At 54.5% G+C, this 26,333-nt stretch overlaps 2 protein-coding genes and 1 pseudogene across 3 annotated transcripts in view; 2 read left to right on the forward strand and 1 right to left on the reverse strand.

The window, feature by feature from the left end:
- Positions 1-3,955: 3,955 nt before the first annotated feature.
- On the forward strand, positions 3,956-8,563 carry TMEM59L (transmembrane protein 59 like). Its single transcript, XM_022558788.2, has 8 exons — positions 3,956-4,132; positions 5,047-5,206; positions 5,292-5,401; positions 6,542-6,694; positions 7,266-7,368; positions 7,718-7,835; positions 7,938-8,055; positions 8,301-8,563. The coding sequence occupies exons 1-8, from the start codon at positions 3,971-3,973 to the stop codon at positions 8,427-8,429; spliced, it is 1,053 nt and encodes a 350-aa protein (XP_022414496.2). The 5' UTR covers positions 3,956-3,970; the 3' UTR covers positions 8,430-8,563.
- A 14,689-nt stretch (positions 8,564-23,252) lies between these two features.
- The window catches only part of KLHL26 (kelch like family member 26), a 28,626-nt gene continuing 25,545 nt past the window's right edge, over positions 23,253-26,333 (forward strand). Inside the window, exon 1 of one of the 2 annotated variants that reach the window (XM_089905306.1) lies at positions 23,253-23,369. In XM_089905306.1, coding sequence (XP_089761432.1) covers positions 23,293-23,369 — 77 coding nt within the window. In that variant the 5' untranslated portion in view covers positions 23,253-23,292. The remainder of the gene's footprint in view (positions 23,370-26,333) is intronic. The other variant, XM_089905307.1, reaches the window with a different exon arrangement.
- Positions 26,194-26,287, reverse strand: LOC115803111 (U6 spliceosomal RNA; annotated as a pseudogene).

A 26,333-nucleotide genomic window follows, 5' to 3' on the forward strand; every position in this document is an offset into this window, starting at 1 on the left:
GAGCACAGGCTCCGGACGCGCAGGCTCAGCGGCCATGGCTCACGGGCCCAGCGGCTCCGCGGCATGTGGGATCTTCCTGGATTGGGGCATGAACCCGTGTCCCCTGCATCGGCAGGCGGACTCTCAACCACTGCGCCACCAGGGGAGCCCCAGAAGGAGCTTTTAAAAGAAGCAAAGCAGGTCTTTTTTGCCCTGCCACCCTCTCCCCCCTCCTTTTCTCCTCTCTTCTCATCCTCTCTCTTCCTCTCCCTCACTCCACTCCAGCTGCTGCACCCGTTTCTCCCAAACACATAGGCTTGTTTATTATCAGGGGGTCTTTGTACATTTGCTTTTCCCCCTGCAGGGATGCAGTTCCCCCAAATCTTCCACCAGTTAGCACCTTCTCTTCCGTCAGGTCACAGGTCAAGTATTCTCAGAGGGGTCCCCCAACCTTCCCAGGCACCCTCCATCCCCTTCTCCTTTTTAAATTATCCTTGTAACACAGTTCTTCGAACATCATCTTTCTCTTGAGATATTTTCTTTAGACTGTGAGCACCCTGAGAGCCATTAGGACCTCATGCTGGGCCCAGTGAGGGCCACAGGAGAAGAGCTCAGTGAACATTTGCAAAATGAAAGGATGGAGAATTCTCAGTGCCTCAGAGTAGCAAGAAAGTTCAGTCCCAGTGAATCATGCTGTCTGGGGTCCCAGCCAGGCCCTGGACTTGTTGTGTGACCCAACCTGGTAGCCACCCCTCTCTGGTCCTTACCTGTAGAAGGGTATGGGTTGTTCACCCAGCCCCTCCTTGGAGCATACCCTCTGCCCTCTGGGTGACCTTTACCTCAAACCTTTGACTTTAAGGAAAGTGATTTGGCCTCTAGGTGCACCCTTCCCTGCCCTTGGTTCTCCAGGTGGCTTAACCCCTTCTTCATCAGTCCCACCACCTCTTTGTGCAGGAAGGGGAATGAGCGTTGATGGAACTTCTGACAAATATTGACCCAAGTCCTTGAAGGTGGCTGGGAATGTACTGAGGTGGCAGATGGAGGGAGGGCCCCACATGGGGGAGGGGCTCCTCAGTCTTTGCACCTAAGGATTACCTTGGGGGAGAGCCTCCAGCCCAGCTCCCTGCATAATTCCAGGGCACTGAGGGGGCCCCAGGGAAAGGCAGTGGTAACAGCCCCTTCAGGGTCCCATTGGGAGTGAGGAGGGCACAGAGCTGCCTCTCCCATGTTGAGACCCCTCAGTATGGGATTAGCTGCCTTGTGTTCCAGGCCCGTGTGCCCAGGAAGCAGGGACAGTGAGGGTCTCGCCTGGACGTGGGCTTGGGACAGCAGAACCTAGGTTCAGGACATGTGTGCAAGGGAAGGCGGGGCTTTATCATTTCCACCCTGGAGGTTCAGCCTGGGGAGCTGGGTTGCCTGGGTCCCAAGCTTTGTGCAGTCTATACTTAAAAAAATCCAGCCCCCATAGGCATTGGAGGTGAGATCTCAGGAGTGAAGAGCTGCCTGTGTCTAGGTCAGGGCCAGTGTTTACCGGGCCTCGGAGGCCTGGGTTCCCTGCCTCTCCGCACCCTGGAGAACCTCGGACGTCTGGGTTCCAGGAGGCGCCAGCTATGTTGGGGGTGACAGTTGTGCCCCTTCCCCTCCCCCCACCCACTGTCTGCAAGCCGCCGGCGCCAGGGAGCCGTGCCCGCTCCCCAGGCTGTACCCGGCTTGGGGGTGGGGGTCAGCAGGGTCGTGGCGAGGGCGGCAAGGGATAAAGGGCGCTTGTCCGATGCCCGCCCTGACCTCGGCCGCCGCTTCCCGGACTCCCGGCCCGCCTCTGATTCACGCCCAGGCCGGCCGCAGCGCCCTCCCCCCCCCGCCCCCCCCCCCGCCTGCCGCCCCGGGGGGTAGGAAGTGGGGGGGGGCGAGGGGCGGCGCCGAGTCAACTTTCCCTCTTAAGCCCCGAAGGAATGTCGGCGGATTTCCTGAAACCCGACCCCGGCCGCCCGCCGGCCCGCCTGCCCCTCACCTGGACCTGCTCCCTCGGGAACGGCAGGAGGGGCGCGGGGGCTCACCTGGGGGGCCGGGGTCAAGTCCTCCTTCCGCTCCCGCCCCAGGCAGCCTCTTGCAGCGGAAAAGGGGGTGAGTGGGAGGCAATCAAACCCTCTCACTCCTCTCCAGCGACCTAGGCCAGCGTCTCAACTCCTCCAGCCTCAGTTTCCCCTTCCGCTTTTAAAAAGGCGCGGGTCTCCTTCCTTCCTGTTGTGGTTTAAGAGACGCCTCTTAAGCCCGATTCCCCTGACTCCCCACCTCCTAGTCTTGGCAGGGGTCTGCCCACCTCCCTTGGCTTCCCTCGCTTGTCACCTGGGCCGACCCCCTTTGCCACCCTGATCCTCAATTTCCTCAGCTGTAAATTGGACAACGCTGCCAGTTCTTCCTTATAGGTTGTTACAAGAAAATACTTGGGAAGTGTTTTGTTTGGAATGAATGAAGAACAGTAATTGTGGACGGCTTCAGCGCGCTGGGCTCTGGAATTGACATGTGTGGGCTTGAAACCTGGCTCTGCGGAAGGGTCCTGGGGACTAGGTTTCCCACCTGTGAAACGGGGAACAGTATTGGTCATAACCAATGGCTGTTTCCCAAGGCGCAGGCCTGGCGCGCGGTGGGTTAGATGCGGGGTTCCCTGGCTCTCGCGCAAACCGCAGGCTGGAGGCCCTAGCCGCAGGGTCGCGGCAGCCTAGCCCGGGAGGGGCGGGACGGGGGAGGGCCGCGCGGGGATCCAGATGTTCAGGGTCCTCCAGGCACAGCCGCGCCTGATTAAGCCATGTGGGGGCTGGCCGAGGCGCGGAGATGAAAGGGCGGCGGCCGGCCGGGGGAGGGGGCTTGCCAGCCATCACCCCCCCAAGTCCCCTCCTCCTCGGCCGGAACCTACGGCGCCCTCTGACACGCCGACCCCGAGTGGCTGCCGCCCTGTCTGCTGAGGCAGAGGGTGGATGGAAGATGCGCAGGCGGCAGACACCTGCGCGGGGCACGCCAGAGAGAGGGAGGGTGTCATTTTTGCAAGGTCTCAGGCTTAGAGGGGAGCCCTCACTCCCATGCCTGCCGGAGAGGAAGCTAGGGGGACCTCCTAACCCAAGATTCATGGGGCTACACTCTTGTCACCTTGGAGTGCGATGGAAGTCAGAAGTGTTCCTGCTTGTCCCAAGTTTTCCCATGAGAATTAGAAATTTTAGCAGCACCCCATCACCCCTATCAACATCTCTGTGCCGCCTCCCTCTCAGCCCCAGGCCGAGGGGCCCCTAGTCTGGGAGAGCAGGGACCAGATCCCCCAGGTTTGTAGATCAGGGCTGGGTCAGAGGGAGGAGAGGCTGGGGGAGCCCTGGAGGGTCTGGGAGGGCTTCCTAAAGGAGGCAAACTGTGCACACGTTACCGGATCTCTGACTTGGGTGCCAAAGTAGATGATGTCACAGACCTTCAGAAGGCCTTCTCTAACACAGCTCTGCGACACTCACGACCCTCCATCTCCACTCTCTGGCTGGGTTCCAGCCACGACCACCGCCCTCCTGTTTCCTTTTCCAACAAGCTCATCCCCTCCTCAGGGCCCTCGCTGTTCCTTCGGCCTCCTCGCGTGGCCAGCTCCAACGTTGCCTATCCGGGAGGCCTTCCTTGATTCCCTGGAGAATAGATCTCTCCCCCATCCTACCACCCTATTTGTTTCCTTTTGGCCCCTAGCGATGGCTGAGATCCCTCGTGCGTGGATACTAGGGAGGTGTCATGGCACCCCCGAGATGGGACACACGGCAGGGGCCACGATCCACCTGCCTCGCCCTGCCCGCACCCTGACGGTGCCGCAGCGCCGCTCCCCCGCCAGTTCTCCGCATCCCCCACCCCCCCTTCCCAGGCTGCCTCGCTCGGGTGACGTCAGCTAACCGGTCCCCGCCGCCGCCGCCGCATCCTCCGCGCCTGCCAGGAGCCGGCGTCCCCCGCGCTCCTTGCGCCCGGCCTGGCCATGGCTTCGGTCGCCCTGATGCCGCTCCTGTTGCTGCTGCTGCAGCCTCCGCCCGCCACCCCCGCGCCGCCTGCCCGCGACCCCTTCGCCCTGCAGCTCGGGGACACGCAGAGCTGCCAGCTGCGGTGCCGAGACCGCTACCCTAATCCGCAGCCCGCTCAGGTGAAGCGCATGCGGCGCCAGCGGGAGGACCAGAGATCTCTCCAATGGGGGATGGGTTGAGGATGCGATTCCCCCCATTCGGAGCGGGAGACAAGGGTTCCTCGGAGGGGGAAGGGGTCAGGGAAGGGGGCTCTCCAATAGGGGTGGGTCCCTCTGGTGGGGGAAGGGCTGGCGTTCCTTCGATGGTAGTGAGCGCAGGGGTCGGGGGTCCCTCCGATGAGGATGGGGATGTTCCTCCCGCAGGGGAGGGGCCGTGGGGCCCCTCTGATGGGGGAGGGTTTAGGGATGCGGGTCCTTCCGATGAATTCGGTGTTGCTGGAGTCTCTCCAAGCCTGAGGCAGGGAGGAGACTGGGGCTCCTGATGCTGCCTAGAGGGTTCTGGCTCCACACTGCTGCGCAAGGACCCTTGGGGCGTCCAACCCCCACTTTCCTCAGGCCTGACAGTCCCCTTCTCTTCCCCCTCTACCCTAGCAGCTTCCACATCCTCCTCCCTCCCCCCCTCAGAGCTACCAGCCCCCATTCCTATCCTCATGCCCACCCCCTAGTCGGATCCCAATTTTCCCAGGCCTGAAGGGTGACAAAACCTCCTCTGAGCCCCCCCTCCTTCTTGAGGCCTGAGAAGCGCTCCTCCCTGGAGCCTTGGGGGGGACCATTTCCCTCGATCTTCCCCAGTTTTCCAGCCGTTACCCAAACCCAGCAACCTCCGTTGTTTATTCTTTCTCAAGCCCCCTCTCCCTCTCTCCTCATCAGAGCTAAGAGCCCCTGCTAATATGCTTAGCCTCCTCCCCAACTTCATCCCAAACTCCTTAGAAGGTTTGGGGGGGATCAAATCTTCTACCTCCTCACATGAGGGCTTCCAGCGCTGCCCTCCTCCTGCCCCTCCCCTGGCCTGAACCCCACATCTTCGCTTCCAGGAGGGGTTGGAGGAGGACCCCACTGAGTCCCGGAAAGCGAATGCGCATAATAGGGCCGTCCTGATCAGTGCTTGCGAGCGAGGCTGCCGCCTCTTCTCCATCTGCCGATTCGTGGCCAGGAGTTCCAAGCCCAATGCCACACAGGCTGAGTGTGAAGCAGGTAAGGACTGGATGGGTGGGCCAGGGTGGGGAGAGGTGGCCTGGGAAGGGCTGTGCCCCCAGTCACCCTCTCCTGCCTCTTGCAGCCTGTGTGGAGGCCTACGTGAAGGAGACAGAGCAGCAGGCCTGCAGCGAGGGCTGCTGGAGCCAGAATCCAGAGCTGGAGCCCGAAGCTGAGCCTGAGCTGGAGCAGAAGGTGGGCGCCCTCCCACCTGTGGCCCCAGGCCCATCCCCCCTCTCCTCTACCCCCCAAATCTGCACTCATATCCAGCGTCTCTGAAGCTCTCCATTCCATTCGGGGCCTACTGGGTGTCCTTGATTAAGCCATTTCACATCCCAAGGCTCAGTTATCATCTCTGTGACTTCTCCCCTTCCCCTCCCCTGCTGCCACCAAAACAGCCACCGTTTACATTACTTAGCAAGCGTTTGTCCTGGTCCAGGCCTGACCTCAGCCTGTCCTCAATTCCTTGGGCCACCCGGAGGCACCTGAGACAGTGTCATCCTCATTTCATGCCCACAGAGCAACTGGCCAAGGTCACACAGGGCTGTGCAGAGGTGGGATTTAAAGCCAGTGCCACTAGGGCTTGTGACCACCCCTCACCTCCCTCACCTTCAGTGCCACAAGAGCTGACTACTGACCACCTACATGCCAGCTACTGGTCTAATCACGTTCCTCGTGATGAACAAGTGGCCACTCTCATCTGGGGTGGCTCAGAACGGAGGCGCAGGGAGCAGCCTCCCAAGCACACAGGTAGTACCCCTCCCCCCACTCCAGGGAGAAATAATAACTGCTCACCTATCAGGGTCTGTGAGACAGTCTAGAAAACGCTGCATCAGGGGGAGCTGAGGCACAGGAAATCCTTCATCACAGCCAGAAACGCATGGGCTGGGATTCCCCAGAAAGCCCTTTCCCTCTTCACTCATTTTCCTCCACCCCTTCCAGGCTTTCACTGTTCATAAAAGCACAGTGCACTATCATTTCTTCCTATTCTGAGTTCTCTCCTGATGCTGTCAAAATAAGAACAATGATGGTGATATTTTTAATAATAGTAGCTACTACATATTAGGCACTTGTACCATTGTCTAGTTGAAATCTCATAGCAACCCCACGAGGGAAGAGAATCATCCCCATTTCAGGGCTCGGAGAGGGCAATCCGCTTTCCCAAGGGCACACAGTCAGCCAAATACAGTGCTGAGGTCTGTGTTCATTGTATGAAGCCCTGTTGCCTCAAACCACTTAGTGAATTTTGATCACAATCCATTCTCCCAGCTCCCCTCCCACTGGTTAATGCCCTACATTGGTGACATTTCTGTGCCTTGGGCCTCCCCCTGGCAGAGAAAAGTCCTGGAAGCTCCAAGTGGGGCCCTCTCGCTCCTGGACTTGTTTTCCACCCTCTGCAATGACCTTGTCAACTCGGCGCAGGGCTTCGTCTCCTCCACCTGGACATACTACCTGCAGACTGACAATGGGAAGGTGGTGGTGTTCCAGGTGAGGGCTCTGGCAGGGGCCGCACTAGAGTAGTGGTTGGGTGGTCAGGGTAAGAAGGTGGGATGAGTTGGTTCTTGGCTCATGGGATGCAAAGTCCACAGGAAACAAGCTTCAGGCACAGCTGGATCCAGGGGTTCAGTGTCTCACTCCACTGCTGGACTCTGCTGTCCTTTTTGGTGGCTTTACTCTCAGGCAAGCACATCCCTCCTCACAGCAGGGTGGATGCCTGAGGCTCTAGATGACAACCTCTCTGAGGTTTTAACTAAGCGGATTGGCCATGGTTCAGTCATGTGATAACCTCTCAGCCAATCCCTGTGATTCTATTGGCATGCCTTGGATCACATCCCTACTTTAGGAGCAAGACAAATCAGGGCTCCACATTAGCAGGGAACAGCATCCCTGGTATCACAGCTCACAGCTCCATAGAGGGTGTCCTCTCTATCCCCAGGGGAACTAGGTGCCAGCTGGGCTTGGGACAATGTAACCTGCAGGGGGCACAGAGAGGTGCCTCCTAGGGCCAAGATGGTGCCTTTCTAAAGGGCTTCTCTGTGCTGTATTGTTCCTGGCCCAGACCCAGCCTGTGGTAGAGAGCCTGGGGCACGAGGGGGCCCGTCTGCAGCGAGTGGAGGTGACCTGGCGGGGATCCCACCCTGAGGCCTTGGAGGTGCATGTTGGTAAGGTCCAAGCCTAGACCAGAGTTCCTTCCACAGGTGGCTCCACTGTCACAAGGGGTTCTCCTGACAAATGAACCCTTGAGGATTGGGATTTCCATCTCTCAACTCCTGGGGTTCCTTGGTCCATCTCCCTGGGTTCCATGGTGCATCTCCCAAGTTTCCATGGTCCATCTCCCAGGGTTCCATGGTTCATCTCCCAGGGGTCCATGGTCCATCTTTCAGGGTTCTGATTTATTCCAGGACCCAATGCCCCGTTGCCCCAGGTCCTGGCCTCCTTTCTGTTCTCCATGGCTGCTGTCGCCTCTTGGCGAAGGCCTGGAGGCTGCTGAGAGGTGACCTGTTCTCTCAGACCCTGTAGGCCCCTTGGACAAGGTAAGGAAGGCCAAGATTCGAGTCAAGACCAGCAGCAAGGCCAAGGTGGAGTCCGATGAGCTGCAGGACAACGACTTCCTCAGTTGCATGTCCCGGTGGGTTGCAGAACCTTGGGGATGGTGGAGGGGGGTGGGGCCAGAGGGGAGTGACTATCTGGCCCAACTAGGGCCACTGAGCGTGCCTGCCGGGTGGGGCAGGCGCTCCGGGCTTCCTCGCTGGATCCTGGCCTGCTGCCTCTTTCTTTCCGTGCTGGTGATGCTGTGGCTGAGCTGTTCCACCCTGGTGACCGCACCCGGCCAGCACCTCAAGTTCCAGGTGGGCGGGGCCCACAGGCAGGGGTGGGAGGAGAACTGCTCCCTCATCTGGATAGGGCTGCCCCCTCTCCCATGGAGGCAGGGACCCCTGACTTGCTGCGTGACATTAGGCAAGTTTCTTCACTCCCTTATGAAATGGGGGAAACAACTCCCACCCTTAGTAGGGGCAACCTTAGGTCAGGGGTAGGAAGGAGCCTTGCCAGGTTGGGGACTCATAGCCCTCACTCCCTCTTCCTCCCCCTGCAGCCCCTGTCTCTGGAGCAGCACAAGGGCTTTATGGTAGAGCCAGACTGGCCCCTGTACCCTCCCCCGTCGCACGCCTTTGCAGACAATCCCCCGCCCTACAAGCTGAAGCTGGACCTGACCAAGCTGTAGGCCTCCATTGCCAAGTTCAGGAGCTCCTTGGGTCTCACTTGCCCGTTGCCTAGGAGTCCGGGTCAGGGTGGGACGGTCCTTGGGCTCCTCCTCTCCCCAAATTCTTCTTCTCTTCCCAGTCCCGCCCCTCCCCCCTCCCCCCTTCCCCCCCCCATCCTGGGGTTGCCCTGCCCCTCCTGGGGGGCGGGATCTGACCTTGGTTCCTCCACACCCCGCTTCCCCAGAGCGTGTTACTTTTGTCTTCTATCGTGTAGCTTCTTGAGTATTTCAACCCCAGTTCTGTGCTGCCTTCGTCCTTCCTCCTTTCTCCCCTCTGGGGGGCTGAGGCCACAGGGGAGCCGCTTCGTTCCAGGGCTTCCCCCTTTCTCCCCACCCCACCACCGGAGATGTAGCCTCGTGAGAGGAGGCCCCCCACCCCCAAGAGGGGAGGTGGTGGGTAGCTCCATGCTGGGAGTTGCAGCATGGTGGTCGGGAGGAATAAACCATGATATAAAACCCATCTTGGACTGAGCCTGCTTCTGTTGGTCTTTCCACCCGTCTCTTGGGGACTGGCCTGAACATGGCCATGACCCCTGCCCACCAGGCCCTTTCTGAGATGGGGGAGGTGAACTTCGGGAACTCCCCGTGGCTTGAGTGGTGAGAACCAGCTGACACCTGGAAGGACAGCCCCTCTGCTACCCAGCGCACATCACATTCCTAACTAGGGGTGACTCTGGATAAGCGGCTTGTGCCACCTGCCTGGCCCAGGTGGGTCAGTGCCCCTTCCTGGGCCTCCACGTGGCTCCTGTGAAATGGACAGGTCACATCTTGAAGAGGACATTTGTTAATTTTGTCACCACCTGGCTTCCATCCGCCTTTCTTTTTGGGATGGAGCTCTGCCCCGTTGGGGGCAGTCTCAGGGTCCTGTCCACAGGTTCTCTCCCCTTCCTTACCCAAGAGGTCCAGACTTGGCATTCTTTCCTGCACTTTGCATTCAAGAGGAGTCTTGTAGGACAGGAACAGCCCACCCTGATGAGGCCACAGCCATGGCACTCCATCCTTCCTGTCCATTCTGCAGACTCCCCAAGATCCTCCCAGTAAATCTTTTGGTTAAGTAGGCTAGAGTTGTTTCTGTTGCTGGCAACCAGAGATTCTTGGCTGGTGGGGGCCGCATCTTCTGGGAAGAGTTTGGGATGAGGGACATGGTGGTCAATGTGGCACAGATTTCCAAGGTCTGATGGAGGCCTGTGGGTGATGGGTGACTGGTTGGGGGAAGGTGAGTTAGAGCGAGCTGAGTGGGGCTGATTATCTGCCCTACCACCCTTCACCCCGCCCTGTGTCCTGGGAGGTTGATTCACTTGGGCCCTCAGCCTCTGCTAGAGTCAGCCGGGGGGCCACCAGCAGGAGGTGGAAGGAAGGAGGAGTGAGAAGTTGGGGGTTTCTCTCCCTGCATCCTCCAACCCAATGCCACAACTCCACCAAATGAGCCTTCAGCCTGGGCGTGTTAACAGCTCCCCACTGTTGCCCATCCTGTGTGCTGCACCACCCCATGTCAGTTACCCAGCCCTGCTGCACCTTTGTAAATATCCCCTTTATTACTGCTCTCCTGAATCTTCAGTTCTGACTGGCTCCTGCCTGCTGCCAGGACCCTGCCTGATATCATGAGCATCAGGATTCAACATAAAGACAATTTAGGCCCCTGAGTACATTTCTGGGCCCAGTGTAGGGTTTCAGAGCAGCCCCCGGAACGTCACCAGGAAATAAGACCTGGGCAGAGGTGAGAAGTGATGGCAGGCCAGCGCTGCCCAGCAGAACATTGTGTGATGACGGAAACGTTCTGTCTGCGCCACCCGCAGCCACATGGTGTTGCACAGCCCTGGCTAGTGGGACTCAAGGACTGTTTCCTGGTTCTTTAGTTTGAGTTGATGTACATTTAAGGTTTTTCCTCTATTTTTTCGTGGTGGTAAAAAATATGCATCACATAAAATTTGCCATTTTAGCCAGTTTTTAAGAGTACAATTCAGGGGCATTAGGTACATCTGCAATGTTGTGCAATTATCACCATTATCTATTTAAATGATTACCCTAATTCTGGGGTCTAGTGCTGCCGTGAGGAGCCCAAATATCCACATGAACCCACAAGGACCCCCATGACTTGGCCCAATTAGCATCTCCAACCGCTTCTACAGAGGCTTTGTCCCTTGCTGACATGGGTTCTTTCTGGATCCCTCGACCCTACCTTGTTCCTTCCAGCCCCAGGGCCTTTACACTTGCATCTCCCTCTGCCAGCAACACCCTCGAAGCCCTGTTCTACCAAAGCTCTCAACAAAAAGGGCTCCTCCTCAAACAAAGACATCCCCACCACCCCAGACTCGGCCAGCATCCCCTGTTATACCCATGTTCAGCTCCCCGTTCATCTTCCCTGTGCTTACCACATTTACAGTCGATTAATAATTATTTGCTTCAATGTCAGCCTCGTTTAACATAATTTTATGAGCTCCAGGAAGGCAGCTCCCTAGGGTCTCACATGTGAACTGGCATGGAGCAGGTGACCAGTAATTATTTTTGCTTGGGTGTCTCCCTGTTTCCCTCTCAGACCCCAGAAGCAGCCTCACCTAGTCACGTCCATTCTCTACACAAGTCTGACCTTGTCCCTCTCCTACAAGCTCCCTGTTGCCCTCGGACACCGCCTAATTTCCTTTGCTTACCTTTTCTTTTTTTTTTTTTTAACTTGTGGCATGCGGGATTTTTTTTGTTTTTGTTGTGGCATGTGAACTCTTAGTTGCGGCATGCACGTGAGAGTCTTACCCACTGGACCACCAGGGAAGTGCCTCCTCTGCTTACCTTTTAAGGGTTTTTAATCCTCACCAAGCTGGCAGCCACCACCTCTTATGTTCCTCCAAACTTTTAGTCTGAAGACATAAGGGACATCAATGTTCCAGCCTCCACACCTTTGCTATAGTTGCTCCCTCTGCTCAGAACACCATCATAGACTTGGTAGGAATCTACCTGTCACCTTGTCACCCTCATCTTCCTTTCTAACAGAACTCTGGTTTGGTTTGATCAAAGCTATGTGGCTCAGGGGAAGTTGAGCAGCATGACCCAAGCTTCCTCTGGTATTGGTGGGATTTATTGGGAGAGAGACATGCCCTGTTAAGTGGGGTTGTTGAGCTGGGAGAATGTCAGTCCGAAGCTAGAGGGATGGAAAGAGACAGCATCTTCATGCCTTTGCTGGAAGTCCTGGACCAGGCTGTGCCTGAAGCCATCTTGTCCTTGATTTTTTAGCTTAAGCCAGTTTGTGTTGGGTTCCTTGGAACTGAAAAGTTGTGACTGATCCCGGTCTCTTTGTCCTCCCTCCCCTCTCTCAAGACTGAGCTGCAAGGGCAGAGAGCTTTGTTTGTATGCTGCTGAGTGTCTAGTGCATTAAATCTTTTTTTTTTTTTTTGGCCTTGCTTCATGGCTTACAGGACCTTAGGTCCCGGACCAGGGATTGAACCAGAGTCCCTGGCAGTGAGAGCATGAAGTCCTAACCACAGGATCACTGGGGAATTCCCTAGTGCATTAATTATTTTTTTTAAATTTATTAATTAATTTATTTTTGGCTGCACTGGGTCTTCATTGCTGCGCACAGGCTTTCTCTAGTTGCGGCGAGCAGGGGCTACTCTTGGTTGCGGTGCGTGGGCTTCTCATTGCGGTGGCTCTAGGCACGTGGGCTTCAGTAGCATGGCACCCAATCTCAGTAGTTGTGGCTCGTGGGCTCCAGAGTGCAGGCTCAGCAGTTGTGGCGCACGGGCATAGCTGCTCTGCGGCATGTGGGATATTCCCGGACCAGGGCTCGAACCTGAGTCCTCTGCATTGGTAGGCGGATTCTTAACCACTGCGCCACTAGGGAAGTCCCTAGTGCATTAGTTCTTGAAACCCCGGTGAACAGCCCAGGGTTGGGCCCAGATCGGATTCCTCATAGTTGTGGAATGCGTAACGCCATTTGGTGCGGGTAGAAACTGTGAGCCGTGTAGATGTGTGGAGGTGAGAGAGGATTCCCTTCCAAGCTGGTGGTGACTGATGGCTGCCTGAAAGAGGTGGCAGCTGAACTGGGCTTTGAAGGATGGGTAGAATCCGGGGAGAAGGGAGGGTGTCACAGGTGCATGGGTATGCGTGTTGAAGGCGTGTGTGTACATTCAGAGAAAAGTAATACCTACTCACATAACCTGCTGTTCTGAGGGCTTCACTGGAGAAGGGGCCTCAAGTGCCAAGTGAAGACTCTTCTGGAGTCTTAGGAGAGAGGGAGCCCTTCACCTCCATCAGAGGCTCCTCCCAGGGGCAGGGGTCCACAGAGCTTACCCACAGATAAGTCCTGACTTGCTGCAGCTCTCTGAGCCTCAGTTTCCTCGTCTGTCCCCAGCCCTCCCCCCAGCTCCGCAAGGCATCTGGGATGCCACCCTCTCTGCCGCTCCCTCCGCCTTCCTCTCGTACCCCAGTGCAGGCCTGGTGGAAGGTGGGTGGGTGGCTGGTGTCATGGCAACAAGCAGGAGCGCCCATGTGTCTGGGTAGTGAGGGTTGCCATGGCAACCTGCGGTCCTGGTTCCCTGGCGACAGGCCTGAGTTCTGGGCCTAGGGGTGGGAAGGGAGGGAGGGAGGCGTCCCTGGAGACACTCTGCAAGATCTTGGAGGGAAGAATGGGGACTCATGCCTCTCTCTTCTGTGAGGGGGGCAGGTGCAGGCCAGATCCCAGCTGAGGATTGCTTAAGTCAGATCCCAGCTGAGGATTGCTTAAGTCCCTGCTTGGGGCCAGGTGTGAGCCCAACAGGGAAACTGAAGTCTCCAGGGGTCCTGTATCACGTGATGCTGCCCACCACCCCCTTCACACCCAGTCCCACCAGGTTCCTGTGGCTCCTACAGTCCCCACACAGTCTGTTCCCTCTGGCTGGAAGACTCTGATCTCTTCCTAGCCAACTTTTCAGCCCGAATGTCTCTCCTTGATCTCATGGCTCAGCCCAGCCCCCCTAAATCACTACGCCCCAGCTCAAGCCTCTATCATGTTGAAAATTAAGTTATTGCTTCTTTGCTTGTGTGATGATTGGTTTAATAAATGATGCGACACTGTAGCAGTCTCGGTCACAGCTGTGTCCCACACATTGAGGAGGCTGCTCTCAATACATCTTTGTCAACACGCTCCCTCCTAGCTCCAAGCCTTGCCCATGTCAACCCAGCCAATGTGGTCTCACCTCTGTTCCTCAGGCTCTTTCAGGCACCTGGCTTGATCCATACACATTACCTCCACCTGGAATATTCTGGAACATTCTGGGCCCTTCCACAATGTTCTGGAATGTCCCAGAACACCCTAGAACATTCTGTCTCCTGCTTTATTAAAGCTGGGACATCACCTCCTCAAAGGGGCTCTCCCCAACCTTCTGGTTAAAGCAGTCCTTACCCGCTCGGTCACTCTCAGCCCATTGCCTTCATGGCAATTATCACATCTGGAAAGATCTTGGCCATTGATTGGTTTATATGTCTCAGGTTTGTCCTTCCCATTAGAATATACATTCCAGAATATTCTGGAACATGAAGGACGGGGATCGGGTCTCATGTGCTTACAGTTGAATCCCTATCCCCTGGTGCATAGCAGGTGCACAATAAGTGCTTGTTGATTGAATGGAGAGAGGGGGTGATGAGACCAGGAGGTGGGGATGAGCTCCAGGGTAGGCAGCTCTCACACTATCCTGCTGGAACCTTGGGTGAATTACTTACCTCTCTGAGCCCCAGGTTTTTTCTTTTCAATCCAATGTAACTTACAAACAGCAAGGTGCACCCATTTTTACTGTGCAGCCCAATGAATGGTAACATTCCTGTGACCCAAATACAGAGTACCCACCAGCCCCCAGGGGCTTCCTTGTGCCCCCTTCCAGTCACTTCCCAGAGGCAGCCCCACATCTGACTTCTGTCCCCTTGGCTCCATCCGACCTGCTTTTTTTAAAATAATTAATTAATTCATTCATTTATTTTTGGCTGCATTGGGTCTTCCTTGCTGCGCACGGGCTTTCTCTAGTTGCGGCGAGCCTGGGCTAGTCTTCGTAGTGGTACACTGACTTCCCATTGCGGTGGCTTTTCTTGTTGCGGAGCACGGGCTCTAGATGCACGGGCTTCAGTAGTTGTGGCATGCGGGCTCCAGAGCGCAGGCTCAGTAGTTGTGGCACACAGGCTTAGCTGCTCCGCGGCATGTAGGATCTTCCCGGACTAGGGCTCGAACCCATGTCCCCTGCACTGGCAGGCGGATTCCCAACCACTGTGCACCAGGGAAGCCCCGACCTGTTTTTTTGTTTTGTTTTGTTTTTGTTTTTTTGCCACGCCATGCAGCTTGCAGGATCTCAGTTCCCCTACCAAGGATTGAACCTGGGCCACGGCAGTGAACGCACCGGAATCTTAACTACTAGGCCACCAGGGAACTCCCTATTTTTGTTTAATAAGTCAGCTTTAATGAGGCAAACTTTACATTTAATAATACAACCATGTTAAGTGCTCAATGAATTTTGACAAATGTAATCCCCCCTGTTGCCCCATAATCAAGATATAGGACATTTCCATCACCCCAAGGCCCCGTGTCCCTTTGTGGTCACTGATTTGCCACCCTGATGATCCCCACCAGGTGGCCCCCTGGCCCAACCTCTGTCACCACAGTTTAGTGTGGCCTGTTTGTGAATTTCAAGTAAATGGAATCACAACGCGTGTCCTTTTTGTTTCTTTTGCTTAGTGTCGGTGAGATCCCTCGTGGGATACATGTAGCAGTGGGTCATTCTTTTTCCTTGTTGTATAGTATCCCACCACTGAACACGTCGTTGTCTGTTTATCCATCAACCTGTTGATGAACCTTTGGGCTGTTTCCAGTTTGGGGCTGCTATGACCATTTATGTTTACATATTTTGGTGAATCCCTGTCCTCCTTTCTGTTGGAGGGATACCTGTAGTGGGTTGAGTGGTGCCCCAAATCCCCCCCAATTCATGTCTACCTGGAACCTCAGAATGTGACCTTGTTTGGAAATAGGGTCTTTGCAGATGGAATTTAGCTAATAATCCAGATCAAACTGGATTAAGGTGGGCCCCAAATCCAGTGAGAGTGTCTTGGTTAGGGACAGAAATGAATATGCAGAGAGACACAAGAAGAAGGCCATGTGAAGATAGAGGCAGAGATTGGAGTGGTATAGCTGCAAGTCAAGGGATGACAAAAATGGGAGACAACACCAGAAGCTGGGAAGAGGCGTGATTCTCCCTCGGAGCCCTCAGAAGGAACCAACCCTGCCAACCTCTTGATTTTGGACTTCTGGCCTCTTGAACTGTGAGAGAGTAAATTTCTATTTTAAACCATTCGTTTGTGGTCATTTGTTGTGGCAGCCCCGGGACACTCGTAAAATGCCCAAGGCTGGAATTGCTAGGCCACAGAGTGTACAAATACTCCCTTTTAGCAAATATTGCCAAACGGCTGTCCCAAGTGGTTGTACCAGTTGACATTCCCACCAGATGAGCGTAAGAGCCATCACTTTTCCATCTCTAAAATGGGGACACTAATAACCGTTCAGAGGTGTGGTGAGAATACACGAGAATGCACAGTTCTGGGCATTGAAAACACTCTGTAAATGGTAACTTAAAAAAAAAATTGCAGAGAAGGTGCAAACTCGGCTCCATCTGTCTTCAATGTTGGGTTTTTCTGCTCTTCCCTAGAAGAAGTCACACACAGGGAGCTCGGGCTGGGGACCCTCTCCCCCTGTAGGAGAAGCCAGTGGGGGCTGGGTTCTGGGGTGATAGTGCGGACACTGGGAGGCCCAAGAGAGCTGCAAGGCTGGAAGCAACGAAGGAAAGCCAGAGCAGAGCCAGCACAAGGAAATATTATTCATTCACCGACAGATTTGCTGCCAGTCAGTGCTGGATTCAAGAGGCTGGAAACCTGGCAAGGCCCCAATCTGGACACAGGCTAGGCAGCCAGACTAGGCAGAGGGGAAATGGGATCTCTGCTGAGCAGCCAGGAAGGCTTCCTGGAGGAAGAGACCTGTGGTGGGTTTGAAGAACATGGGAGGGTGCACGAGACCACACTGACCAGCCTTTCTGCCGTGCCAGAAGTCTGAAATCAAAGTGTCGGCAGCTGTGCGCCCTCTGGAGGCTCTAGAGGAGGATCCTTCCCTGCCTCGTCCAACTTCTGGTGGCTCCAGGCATTCCTTGGCTTGTGGCCACATCCCTCCAATCTCTGCCTCTATCTTCACATGGCCTTCCCTCTGTTTGGATTTACCTCTTCTTCTAGGGACACAAGTCATTGGATTTAGCTCCCTCACCCAATCCAGGATAATCTCATCTCGAGATCCTTACCTTAATTATATCTGCAAAGACCCTTATCCCAAAAAAGGTCATATTTCGAGGTTCCAGGTGGACATGTCTTTGGGGGGACACCATTCAATCCAGTACAGTGAGGGTGTTTGTTCAATTTCTTTTCAGCGAGACTGTTCTCCTGGGGGTACGGCTGTCTCAGCCTTGTCTGGAGCATGTACTCCGTGCCCATCACAGGGTGTGGGGCATAGGAAGCTGTCAATAAGTGCTCATTGAATGCCTGAAGAAAAGGAGGAGAGGAAGTCAGCATGGGGTGCTGGAGAGGGCATAGCCTCGGAGTCGGAGATTGGGGGCTCCATTTCCTGCTCCTGAGCCTTGGCAGGACGCTTCCACTCTCTGAGTCTCACTTTCCCCACTTTGCAAGGTTGTTGTGAGGATGAGGGTCAAAGTCTGGAGGTCACTGAGTACCCAGTATGATCTTAGGAGGTATAGCTATGGTGGTGGGCCGGGAGGGTGACCCAGGCAGGAAACGTTCTAGACGGCAGGTAAAGTTAGAGAAGGTGGACCCGGTGCAGATCTGACTTCAAGGGGGCGCTGCAGTGAGGCCGGCTGGGGTGACAGCGAGAGAGCAAGATAAAGGGCAACTATGTTTATTTGTCACTGAGCCCCGCTCACAATCCTGGAAGGAAGTGGTCTCTATGCCCCTCCCCTTTTTTTTCCCACTGAAGTGAGATTCACATAATGCAAAATTAACCTTTTTTTTGCCTTGCTGCGCAGCTTGAGGGATATCAGTTCCCCGACGAGGGATTGAACCTTGGCAGTGAAGCACCAGACCCTAACCACTAGGCCACCAGGGAACTCCCTAAAATTAACTATTTTAAAGTGAACAATTCAGTGACATTTAGTACATTCACGATATTGTGCAACCATCACCTCTGTTTAGTTCAGAACATTTCCATTTTTCCCGAAATGAAGCCCTGTTCCCATTAGCAGCCACTCCCCACCCCCCTCCCCCAGCCCCTGGCAACCACCAGTCTGCTTTCTGTCTCTAAGGATTTGCCTGTTTTGGACATTTCATATAAATGGAATCATACAAAAGGTGACCTTTTGTGTCTGGCTTCTTTCACTCGGCATATTTTCTAGGTTCTTCCACGTTATAGCATGTGTCAGAGCTTCATTCCTTCTCATGGCTGAGTAATAGTCCATTGTATGAATGGACCACATTTTGCTTATCCATTCGTCACTTGATGGACACTTGGGCTGTTTCCTCCTTTTGGCGGTCGTGACTAATGCTGCTGTGAACATGTGTGCATGTGTATTTGTTTAAACACCCGATTTCACGTCCCTTGGGTGTACGCCAATTTTAAAGATGAGAAAACTGAGGCTGAGAGGGGATGAGTCAGCTGTGAAGAGTGTAGATTTGAAACGAGGTGAGATTTGGATCTGGCTTGAGGCTGGGCTCTGCCGGACACTCACATGTGACTTTGGTCCTGGGGAGCTACCAGCACCCCTGGCTCATAGGAAGAAGCCTCTGGGAGGACATGTCACAACACTTGGCCCATAGTGGCTACTATGTTATTAATAGTAACAACGGAGGAAGCTGGGATTCCTCCCCTCGCCCAGAGCCCACTTCCACTGGGGATCAGTTACTGGGGCCTCCTTTGCCCACCCTGCATGAGGTTTCCTGGGGTTGGCTCACCTCTAAGCAGCAGTCCTGGCCCTGCCTGGCTGTGGACTGGCGTCTGCCCCCAGTGCTCCAACTGAGGTGGGGCTCCCCAGAGCTGTCTCTGTCTCAGCCTCCCAGACGGCCCACTCCTTAAGGCGCAGAGCCCAAAGCCATTGCTGTGTAACTGCAGGAGCCCCTCCCCATCTCTGCACTTGACCTTCTCTGCTGTTCAGGTTCCGGCCATTGAGCATCTGTGGAGGCAGCAGTGGGAGGAAGAAATGCAGAATTGGTGACTGTTTGCTTGGGGCGAGTTAGCAGCCCATGGTGCTTACACTGTGGGCATCTGAGTGTCAGGCTCACAGCCTTTTTGGAGAAAGGGGGACTAATTCTTTTCCTTCTTTTTTTTTTAAAATTTATTTTATTTTTGGCTGCGTTGGGTCTTCGTTGCTGTGCACAGTCTTTCTTTAGTTGCGGCAAGCAGGGGCTACTCTTTGTTGCAGTGCGTGGGCTTCTCATGGTGGTGGCTTCTCATTGCGGAACACAGGCTCTAGGCATATGGGCTTCAGTAGTTGTGGCGTGTGGGCTCAGTAGTTGTGGTTTGCGGGCTCTAGAGTGCAGGCTCAGTAGTTGTGGCCCATGGGCCTAGCTGCTCCGCGGCATGGGCTCGAACCCGTGTCCCCTGCATTGGCAGGTGGATTCTTAACCACTGCTCCACCAGGGAAGCCCAGGACTAATTCTTACCAAGGGAAGGATTGAGTCCATTCGCATTTCACATATATGGAAATTGAGAACCCAGAGAACCTAAGAGTTCTTTTTCAGCCAAGAGTCACATTGATTTGTTCATGCATCGTGTATTTACTTAACATTCTGGGTGCTGCCCAGGGCTCTGTGGAGGAAGAAAACAGAGTCCCCATCCCTTGAGGAGATGACAGAGGATAAGGAAGAAAAGAAAATGCAGGGAATTCCCGGGTGGTCCAGTGGTTAGGACTCTGCGCTTTCACTGCTGAGGGCCCGGGTTCAATCCCTGATTGGGGAACTAAGATCCTGCAAGCGACGCACGCCATGAGGCCAAAAAACAAGAAAAGAAAAGAAAAGAAAATGCAAGACAGTTCCTCAAAAAATTCCTTATAGAGCTAACCTGTGATCCAGCAATTCCACTCCTAGGTATGTGCCCCCCCAAAAGTGAACACAGAGACTCTGACAGATGCTTGTATACGCATGTTCACAGCAACACTAGTCACAGTCGCCAAGAGAGGAACAACCCAAATGTCCATCAGTGGATGAATGAATAAACAAAACGTGGTCCATCCATACTGTGGAATTTTTTTTTTTTTTTGGCCATGCCACACAGCATGTGGGATCTTAGTTCCCCGATCAGGGATTGAACCCACACCCCCGGTAGTGGAATTGCAGTGTCTTAACCACTGGACTGCCAGGGAAATCCCCATACTATGGCATATTACCCAGTCATAAAAAGAAATGAAGCACTGACACATGCTACAATGTGGATGAACCTCAAAAGCATTATGCTGAATAAAATAAAACAAGCCAGACCCAGGAGGACACATGTCATTCCATTTATATGAAATGTTCAGAATAGGTAAATCCATAGGGACAGAAAACAGATTAGTGATCGCCAGGGGCTGAGGGAGTGGGAACAGAGAGTGACAGCTAACGGGGATGGGGTTTCCTTTTGGGGTGACGGAAATGTTTTGGAATTAGATAGAGGTGCTGATTGCATGACGTCATGAATGCACTGAATGCCATTGAATTGTACACTTTACAATGGTGAATTTTACGGCATGGGAATTATATCTCCATTTTAAAACAAGGAAACCTAAAATGCAGAGTTTGTTAGATAGAAAAATCAAGCAGGGCTGAGGGTCCAAGAGTGAGTGTGGGAGAGGGGAAATGCCCACAGCTGGCATGGAGCTAGGATCTGCTACCTGAGTGGCCCTGAGCACTGTACATTGTTTATTTTATCCGGGCTTCTGCTCTGTCCCACAAGGACATTTTGAAGATGGGAAAACTGATGTGTAGAGCTGGAGCAACCCACTCAAGGCCTCGAGGCTCATAAGAAGTTGATGCACAACTAAGGGTAATAGCAAAGATTGTGAGAATTTATTTGATGGTGACCTCTCTAGTTTATAGAGAAGCAGAAGGAGGCGCCCGAGTGTCAGCAGCTTGCTCTGAGACCACTCAATGGTGAAGGGCAGACAGGGTGGATGAGGCCCCAGGGTGAGGATGTAGGAAAGCAAGGCATCTCCTATCCTCCAGGCCTCAATTTCCTCCTCTGTAACACCTGGAGGTTATAAGGAGGCCTCCCAGCTCCAACCTGGGGCAGTGAGTCCCACAGCTGGTCTGGAGCGGGGAGCAGGTGGTGAGGCCTTTGCCTCTGGGAGAGCTGTGCCAGCTGTGGGCCAGATGGTGGCCAGGCCTGCAGACGCTGTCTGCCATGTCCCTGCCTGTGCGTTCTGCCATACCATAGGTCATCATTATTGGATGACTGTGTGCAGTAACCTTCCTGGGTCCTCTCTGTCCCCACCTGCCCGTGATGCATTCCAGGTATTGCAGCCCATTGGGCTCAGGCCAAGAACCCTGGGGGGGATCCCTGGCCTCGCTCTGCCTGCCCCCCGACATCCTATCTGCTGTATCACCTGTTGGCTCCACCTGCAAAGTACATCCTGGCAAGGATCGCCTCCCATTCCTCCCTGGCCACCACCATGGGATGAGCAACATCTTTTGGCCAGGAAATCTTGCCTCCTAAGTAATGTCTCTAAGTCAAGATATTGCCTCCAACTGTCAGTGTTGGTTATACTCCCTCTGCTCACTAGCCCCCCCCCCCATTTCACACAGGGAAAATGCCTCCACAGTGGTCCACAAGGCCCTCCATGACCTAGACCACCCCTCGTGGCTGCCCACCTCATCTTCTCCTTCCCTCTCCCTCTCCCTCACTTTCCCCCACCAGGCAAGACTGCAGGCATGCTACCTCAGGGCCTTTGCACTGGCTGTCCTGTGCTATGTGATCTTGAAGTAACTAGTGTGTCCACAGACCATGCGTCTGCAGTGTGCTACCTGTAAGCACGCAACCAGGGGCCCAGTGAACCTCTTCTTGCTTATCTTTGACTATGTGTCTGACATGTGGGTCAAATCTGTGTGTTTATGAAGTGTGGGTGCATATGGATGCCATTGCCTACAGCTGTATGTGTCCGGCGTGTGAGCTGAAGGTCTCTGCTGAGCGGGGTTTGATGCCTGCATGTGGTTCATCCGGAACAAAGGCTCAAGTGGCAGGCAGACCACAGGCAGGTGAGGGGATGTGTGCAGAGCTAGCCGGAATGTGAGCTGCTCATGCTTTCACACATTCAATATTTATCGAGCGCTTATTGTGTGCTGGAGGAGTTAGCAGGGCCCTTCAGCACCTGGTATCTATCAACTTCCAGGGTCCTGAGCATTTTACACAAATGATTGAGTACCTACTGTGTACCCGACCCTCTGCTGGAGATGGATCAGTTGCGTCTGGTTCTACCTGAAGGAGCCCACCCAGGGAGGCCCCTTGCTTCCTCCTCTGGGCCCTCCAGCCCCATGTCCACCCCCTTTCCCCAGCGCTGACTGCAGGAAGGCTCTGAGCCCCATTTGGACCCTTGGACCCTGTCTGAGTCTGCACAAGGGAGGGTTTTCCAACTCAGAAGGTGAAAGAATAAATGGGTTCAAGGCTGGAGAGAAAATCCTGGAAGCTTGGACGCTTCCAGGGTGAAGATTCTAGGCGTTCAGTGGGTTGGGGGTGGGGTGGGGGGTGGCCTCAAAGGCTCTGGAAACTTTACCTTCTTGGCTCTGGGCTCCATGGGGTCCAGAAAGGAGGAGAGGAAAGGGAGGCAAGAAGGAAGAAGAAAGGGAAACAGATGCAGGACTTCGCGCCCTGGCTGAAGACAGGGGTGTTTGCGGCACTGGAGCTGGGAGGTCCAAGGGGGTTGGGTCTGGTGGAATGGACTTTGGGGGTGTAAGTGAGGGTTTGAAGGGTCTGTGGGCAAGGATTTGGGGGAGTGGAGTTGGGATTTGAGCGGAGGATGGGGGAGGTAACTTGAGGGCAGGGGTTTGGGGGTATGGGAACCACAACCGAGGGTGAAGCAGGAGGTTTGGGGATCTGAGGGCAGATGCTGGAATTTGAAGGTGGAGGTTCTTGGATGGGAGAGAGGAGGCTCTGGGAAGATGGGGGAGGGCTGGGACCCAAAGATGGGTTGGAAGTCTGAGGCCTGGGCACCAGGTGAGTTCCTGAGTCTGAGGGAGGTCTTGGCGAGGGAGTGACCCTGGAAGGAGAGAGGGCGGTTTCTCAGATTTCTTCGACCAGTTTCTCCATGTCCTTCCTCTCATCTCGGCTCGGCTCCGCCGCTCCCCTTTCCCACAGCCAACCCCGCTCCTGAAGTGCAGCACTAAACGGTCGGGCTGCCCCTACTCCTAGCTGCGTCCCACCCTCGCCTCATTCCTCGCCCCCCCAGGCCACGCCCCCACACGCACAGGTTTCCTTTGCCCAGTCTCTCCCAGACAGGTCCCTCCCCTTACTCGGGCCACGTCCCTCCGTAGACTATGCCCCCCCGCCCCTTGTCCCTGTCCCACCAGTCTCCTGTCCCTCCTCAGACCCACGACCGTGCCTCGTCCCAGACTCCGCCCGTCTCCCCAGGCCCCACCCCCCTCCTCCTGCTGAACCGACACTTGCCTTTGCCCTCCCCCGCGCATCCGCAGACCCAGCTCCCTCGCGGCCCAGGACCTGCTTCCTCCTCAGACCCGGCCCCGCCCCTCGCCTAGGGCCCCGCCCCTCCGCAGAGCAGGCCCCGCCCCACCCCCGGAGACTTAGTCTCCCGGGCCGGCGCGCGCGGTTCCCGTCACTAGCACGCGCGGTGGCGGCGGCGGGAAGATGGCGGCGTCCGGTGGCAGTGGTGGCGCTGGTGGCGGCGGCTTCCGCGCGGGCCCGGGCCCCGAGCGCCCTAACAGGTGAGAACCAGCCCGCAGGGTGGGCCTGCACCTGCCCCGGGACTGGAGTGACCTAAGGGGAGTCCTGGAGGAGTGGCCTGGGCAGGCTCGAGGATTTTTACGGGGGCTGCGGACTTTAGGTGGCTATGGAGTACTGAGGGGACTGAGGGCTGTTCACGGGTCATCCGAAGGCGGATTGGGGGCCCCAGGGCCTCCAGGCGTCTGCATGCGGCCCTAGGGGCCTGAGAGGGCTTTGAGGGGTGTGGAGATCTGAAAGGAAACCCAGGGGCTCCTGACTGTGATGTGGCCATGGGGGAACTGGGGATGCCAAGGGGTCTGGGAGGCAGGGAGGTCCTGAGCAGGGGCTATAGGAAGTCTTGAGGTTGTTGAGGCTGTCTGGGCGACTCTGAGGAGGGGCTGAGGGGAATTTGGAGGGCTGAGGCCCACGGCTTCTTGGAGGGTGCTGAAGGACCCTGAGGTTCCTAAAGGTGGTCCTGAGGACATGCTGAGGGGACCTGGGAGGGGTGAGGACTGTAGAAGGTTGGGAGTAGGAGGCTCAAGTGAACCCAAGGGCCTGAAAGAGGCCTGAGGGACCAGGGAGAACCTGAGAGAGGGAGCTGAGGGGCCCTGGGGGTCCCAGTGAGTCCTGATTGGCAGGGAGAGGTCTTGGGGTCCCAGGGGTCCTGGGGGGCTAGAATGGGTCTTGGGAAGCCTGAAGATGGTGAGAGAGCGCTGAAGGTTTAAAAAATACATGAGAAGGGTCCGACCTTGTGGCTCCTCCCTCCAAGCCCCATGGGTTGTAAATCCCATTCACCCCCAGGAAAAGAACTTGAAGCATGGTCTTGCCCTCAGATCATGGTGGAAGAATTCACCCCTTTTGGTCTGAGAGAGGCCCCCTTTCCCTTTGGACAAGTCCTGAGACTGGTTGTTTGAACCGCAGAATTGGCATAGCAATTGAAGGTATTTTTATGCATTGTTCTGGGTTCTCAGAGGGAAAGGGGGGATCTTAGGATGTAAGACCTCCCTCCCTCTTCCCATTGCACAAGGCCAGAGTAAGCTAGACCTTCTCATCCCAGTCCCCCAGGACAGTCTGCTACCCTCGGTGACCAAGGAAGAAATTCGGACTTTTTCTTGCTGGTGAGCTTATGGGGAGCAAATAATTTCCATCAGTGTGATAAATGATGAAATGGTTAATACTCGTGTGCCTCAGAAAGGCCTGAGGGTCCGGGTGCATGAGTTGGGCTTTGGAGGCCTGTAGTGGGGAGCAAAGAGAGATCAGGGGATTTGGGAAGACATGCAGGGGGTAGAGTGGACAGGATTTGGTGACCGGTAGGAGGTGGCATGTAAGGGACAGTGAATCCTAGTCCCTGCTTTGAGCCCTGGCTAGGGATAACCTGGGGCAAGAATGAGGTATAATTCGTTACATGCTATACAATTCACTCATTTTAGCTGAACAGTTCACTGAGTTTTTTGGAGTTTTTTGTTTTTTTTGCTGCACCGGGTCTTAGTTGCGGCACACAGGATCTTCGCTGCCGCATGAGGGATCTTTTAGTTGCAGCATGTGGGGTTTTGCGGCATGCAGGATCTAGTTCCCTGACCAGGGATTGCCCCCTGCATTGGGAGCATGGAGTCTTAACCACTGGACCACCAGGGAAGTCTCCTCACTGAGTTTTAATAAATTTATAGAGTTATGTACCCATTAACACAATCCAGGTTTTCAGAATGCGTCCATTACCACAATGAATTCCTTCAAGCCCGTTGCAGTCAACCCTTCTCCCACCCCTGGCCTCAGGCACACTCTGATCTGCTTTCGCTCTCTGTAGTTTCGTCTTTTTAGAAATTTTACGTGAATGGAATCATATAATATGTGGCTTCTTGTGTCTGGCTTCTGTCCCTTAACAGAATATTTTTGAAGTTTCATCTGTGTTGTCACAAGTATCAGAAGTTCGTTCTTTTTTCACTGCTGCCTACTATTCCATTAAATGGACGGACACAATTTGTTTATCCATTTACTGGTTGATGGACATTTGGGTTGTTTCCATTTTGACAATTGCAGATAAAGTTGCTGTGAACATCTGGGTATGCATCTTTGTGTGGACATATACTTTCGTCCTCGGGTAAATACCTAGGAGTGGAATGACTGGGTCCTATGGTAGGTGTAGGTTTAAGTTTTTTTTCTTTTTTTCAGGGTAAAATGGATCTTTTATTTATTTGTACTTAAACTTATAAACCAGCCAGTCAGACCGGGACTATTATTATCATGATGTGGCAAAATACAAAACACCTTTCTACAAATACTAGAGTGATGAACAACTTAGGGGTTGCAATAAAACAGAGCAAAAGAGGCAGAGGAAATCAATGAAGCACACTGTAGCATAACCCCTCACCTTAGCAATTGAGGTTCTTAACAAGTAGGGCCTCCCCATCCCAGAAAATATAAAAAATTGTTCATTGAATCTTTGTACTTTTGCTTCCTATTTTTTTTTAAATAAATTTATTTACTTATTTATTTATTTTTGGCTGTGGTGGATCTTTGTTGCTGTGCGCGGGCTTTCTCTAGTTCCAGTGAGCGGCGTCTACTCTTCATTCGGTGCACCGGCTTCTCATTGCGGTGGCTTCTCTTTTTGAGGAGCACAGGCCCTAGGCATGTGGGCTTCAGTAGTTGTGGCACGCGGGCTCTAGAGCGCAGGCTCAGTAGTTGTGGCGCACAGGCTTAGTTGCTCCGCGGCATGTGGAATCTTCCCCTATCAGGGCTCAAACCCGTTTCCCCTGCATTGGCAGGTGGATTCTTAACCACTGTGCCACCGGGGAAGCCCCTTGCTTCCTATTTTTTGAGGTTAGATTGAAAAATATGGAACATTTCGCGAACTTGAGTGTCATCCTTGTGCAGGGGCCATGATAAGTTCCAATTTTAGTATATGTGCTACCGAAGCAAGCACCATAGGTATTTTTTAAAAATATTTATTTATTTATTTTGGCTGCGCT

Source organism: Delphinapterus leucas, unplaced genomic scaffold (genome assembly GCF_059928025.1).
Source record: "Delphinapterus leucas isolate spDelLeu-1000000601 "Yukka" unplaced genomic scaffold, BTC_Dleu_Yukka2 spDelLeu_asBTCV2_sq25, whole genome shotgun sequence".
In the NCBI taxonomy this organism is placed as follows: Eukaryota; Metazoa; Chordata; class Mammalia; order Artiodactyla; family Monodontidae; genus Delphinapterus; species Delphinapterus leucas.

Bases quoted from the DNA above. Each gene is read 5' to 3' on its own strand.
- TMEM59L (XM_022558788.2), top strand. From the start codon at position 3,971: ATGGCTTCGGTCGCCCTGATGCCGCTCCTGTTGCTGCTGCTGCAGCCT. The intron at 5,207-5,291 runs GTAAGGACTGGA...TGCCTCTTGCAG, and splicing joins ACAGGCTGAGTGTGAAGCAG to CCTGTGTGGAGGCCTACGTG. The intron at 7,836-7,937 runs GTGGGTTGCAGA...CGGGTGGGGCAG, and splicing joins TTCCTCAGTTGCATGTCCCG to GCGCTCCGGGCTTCCTCGCT.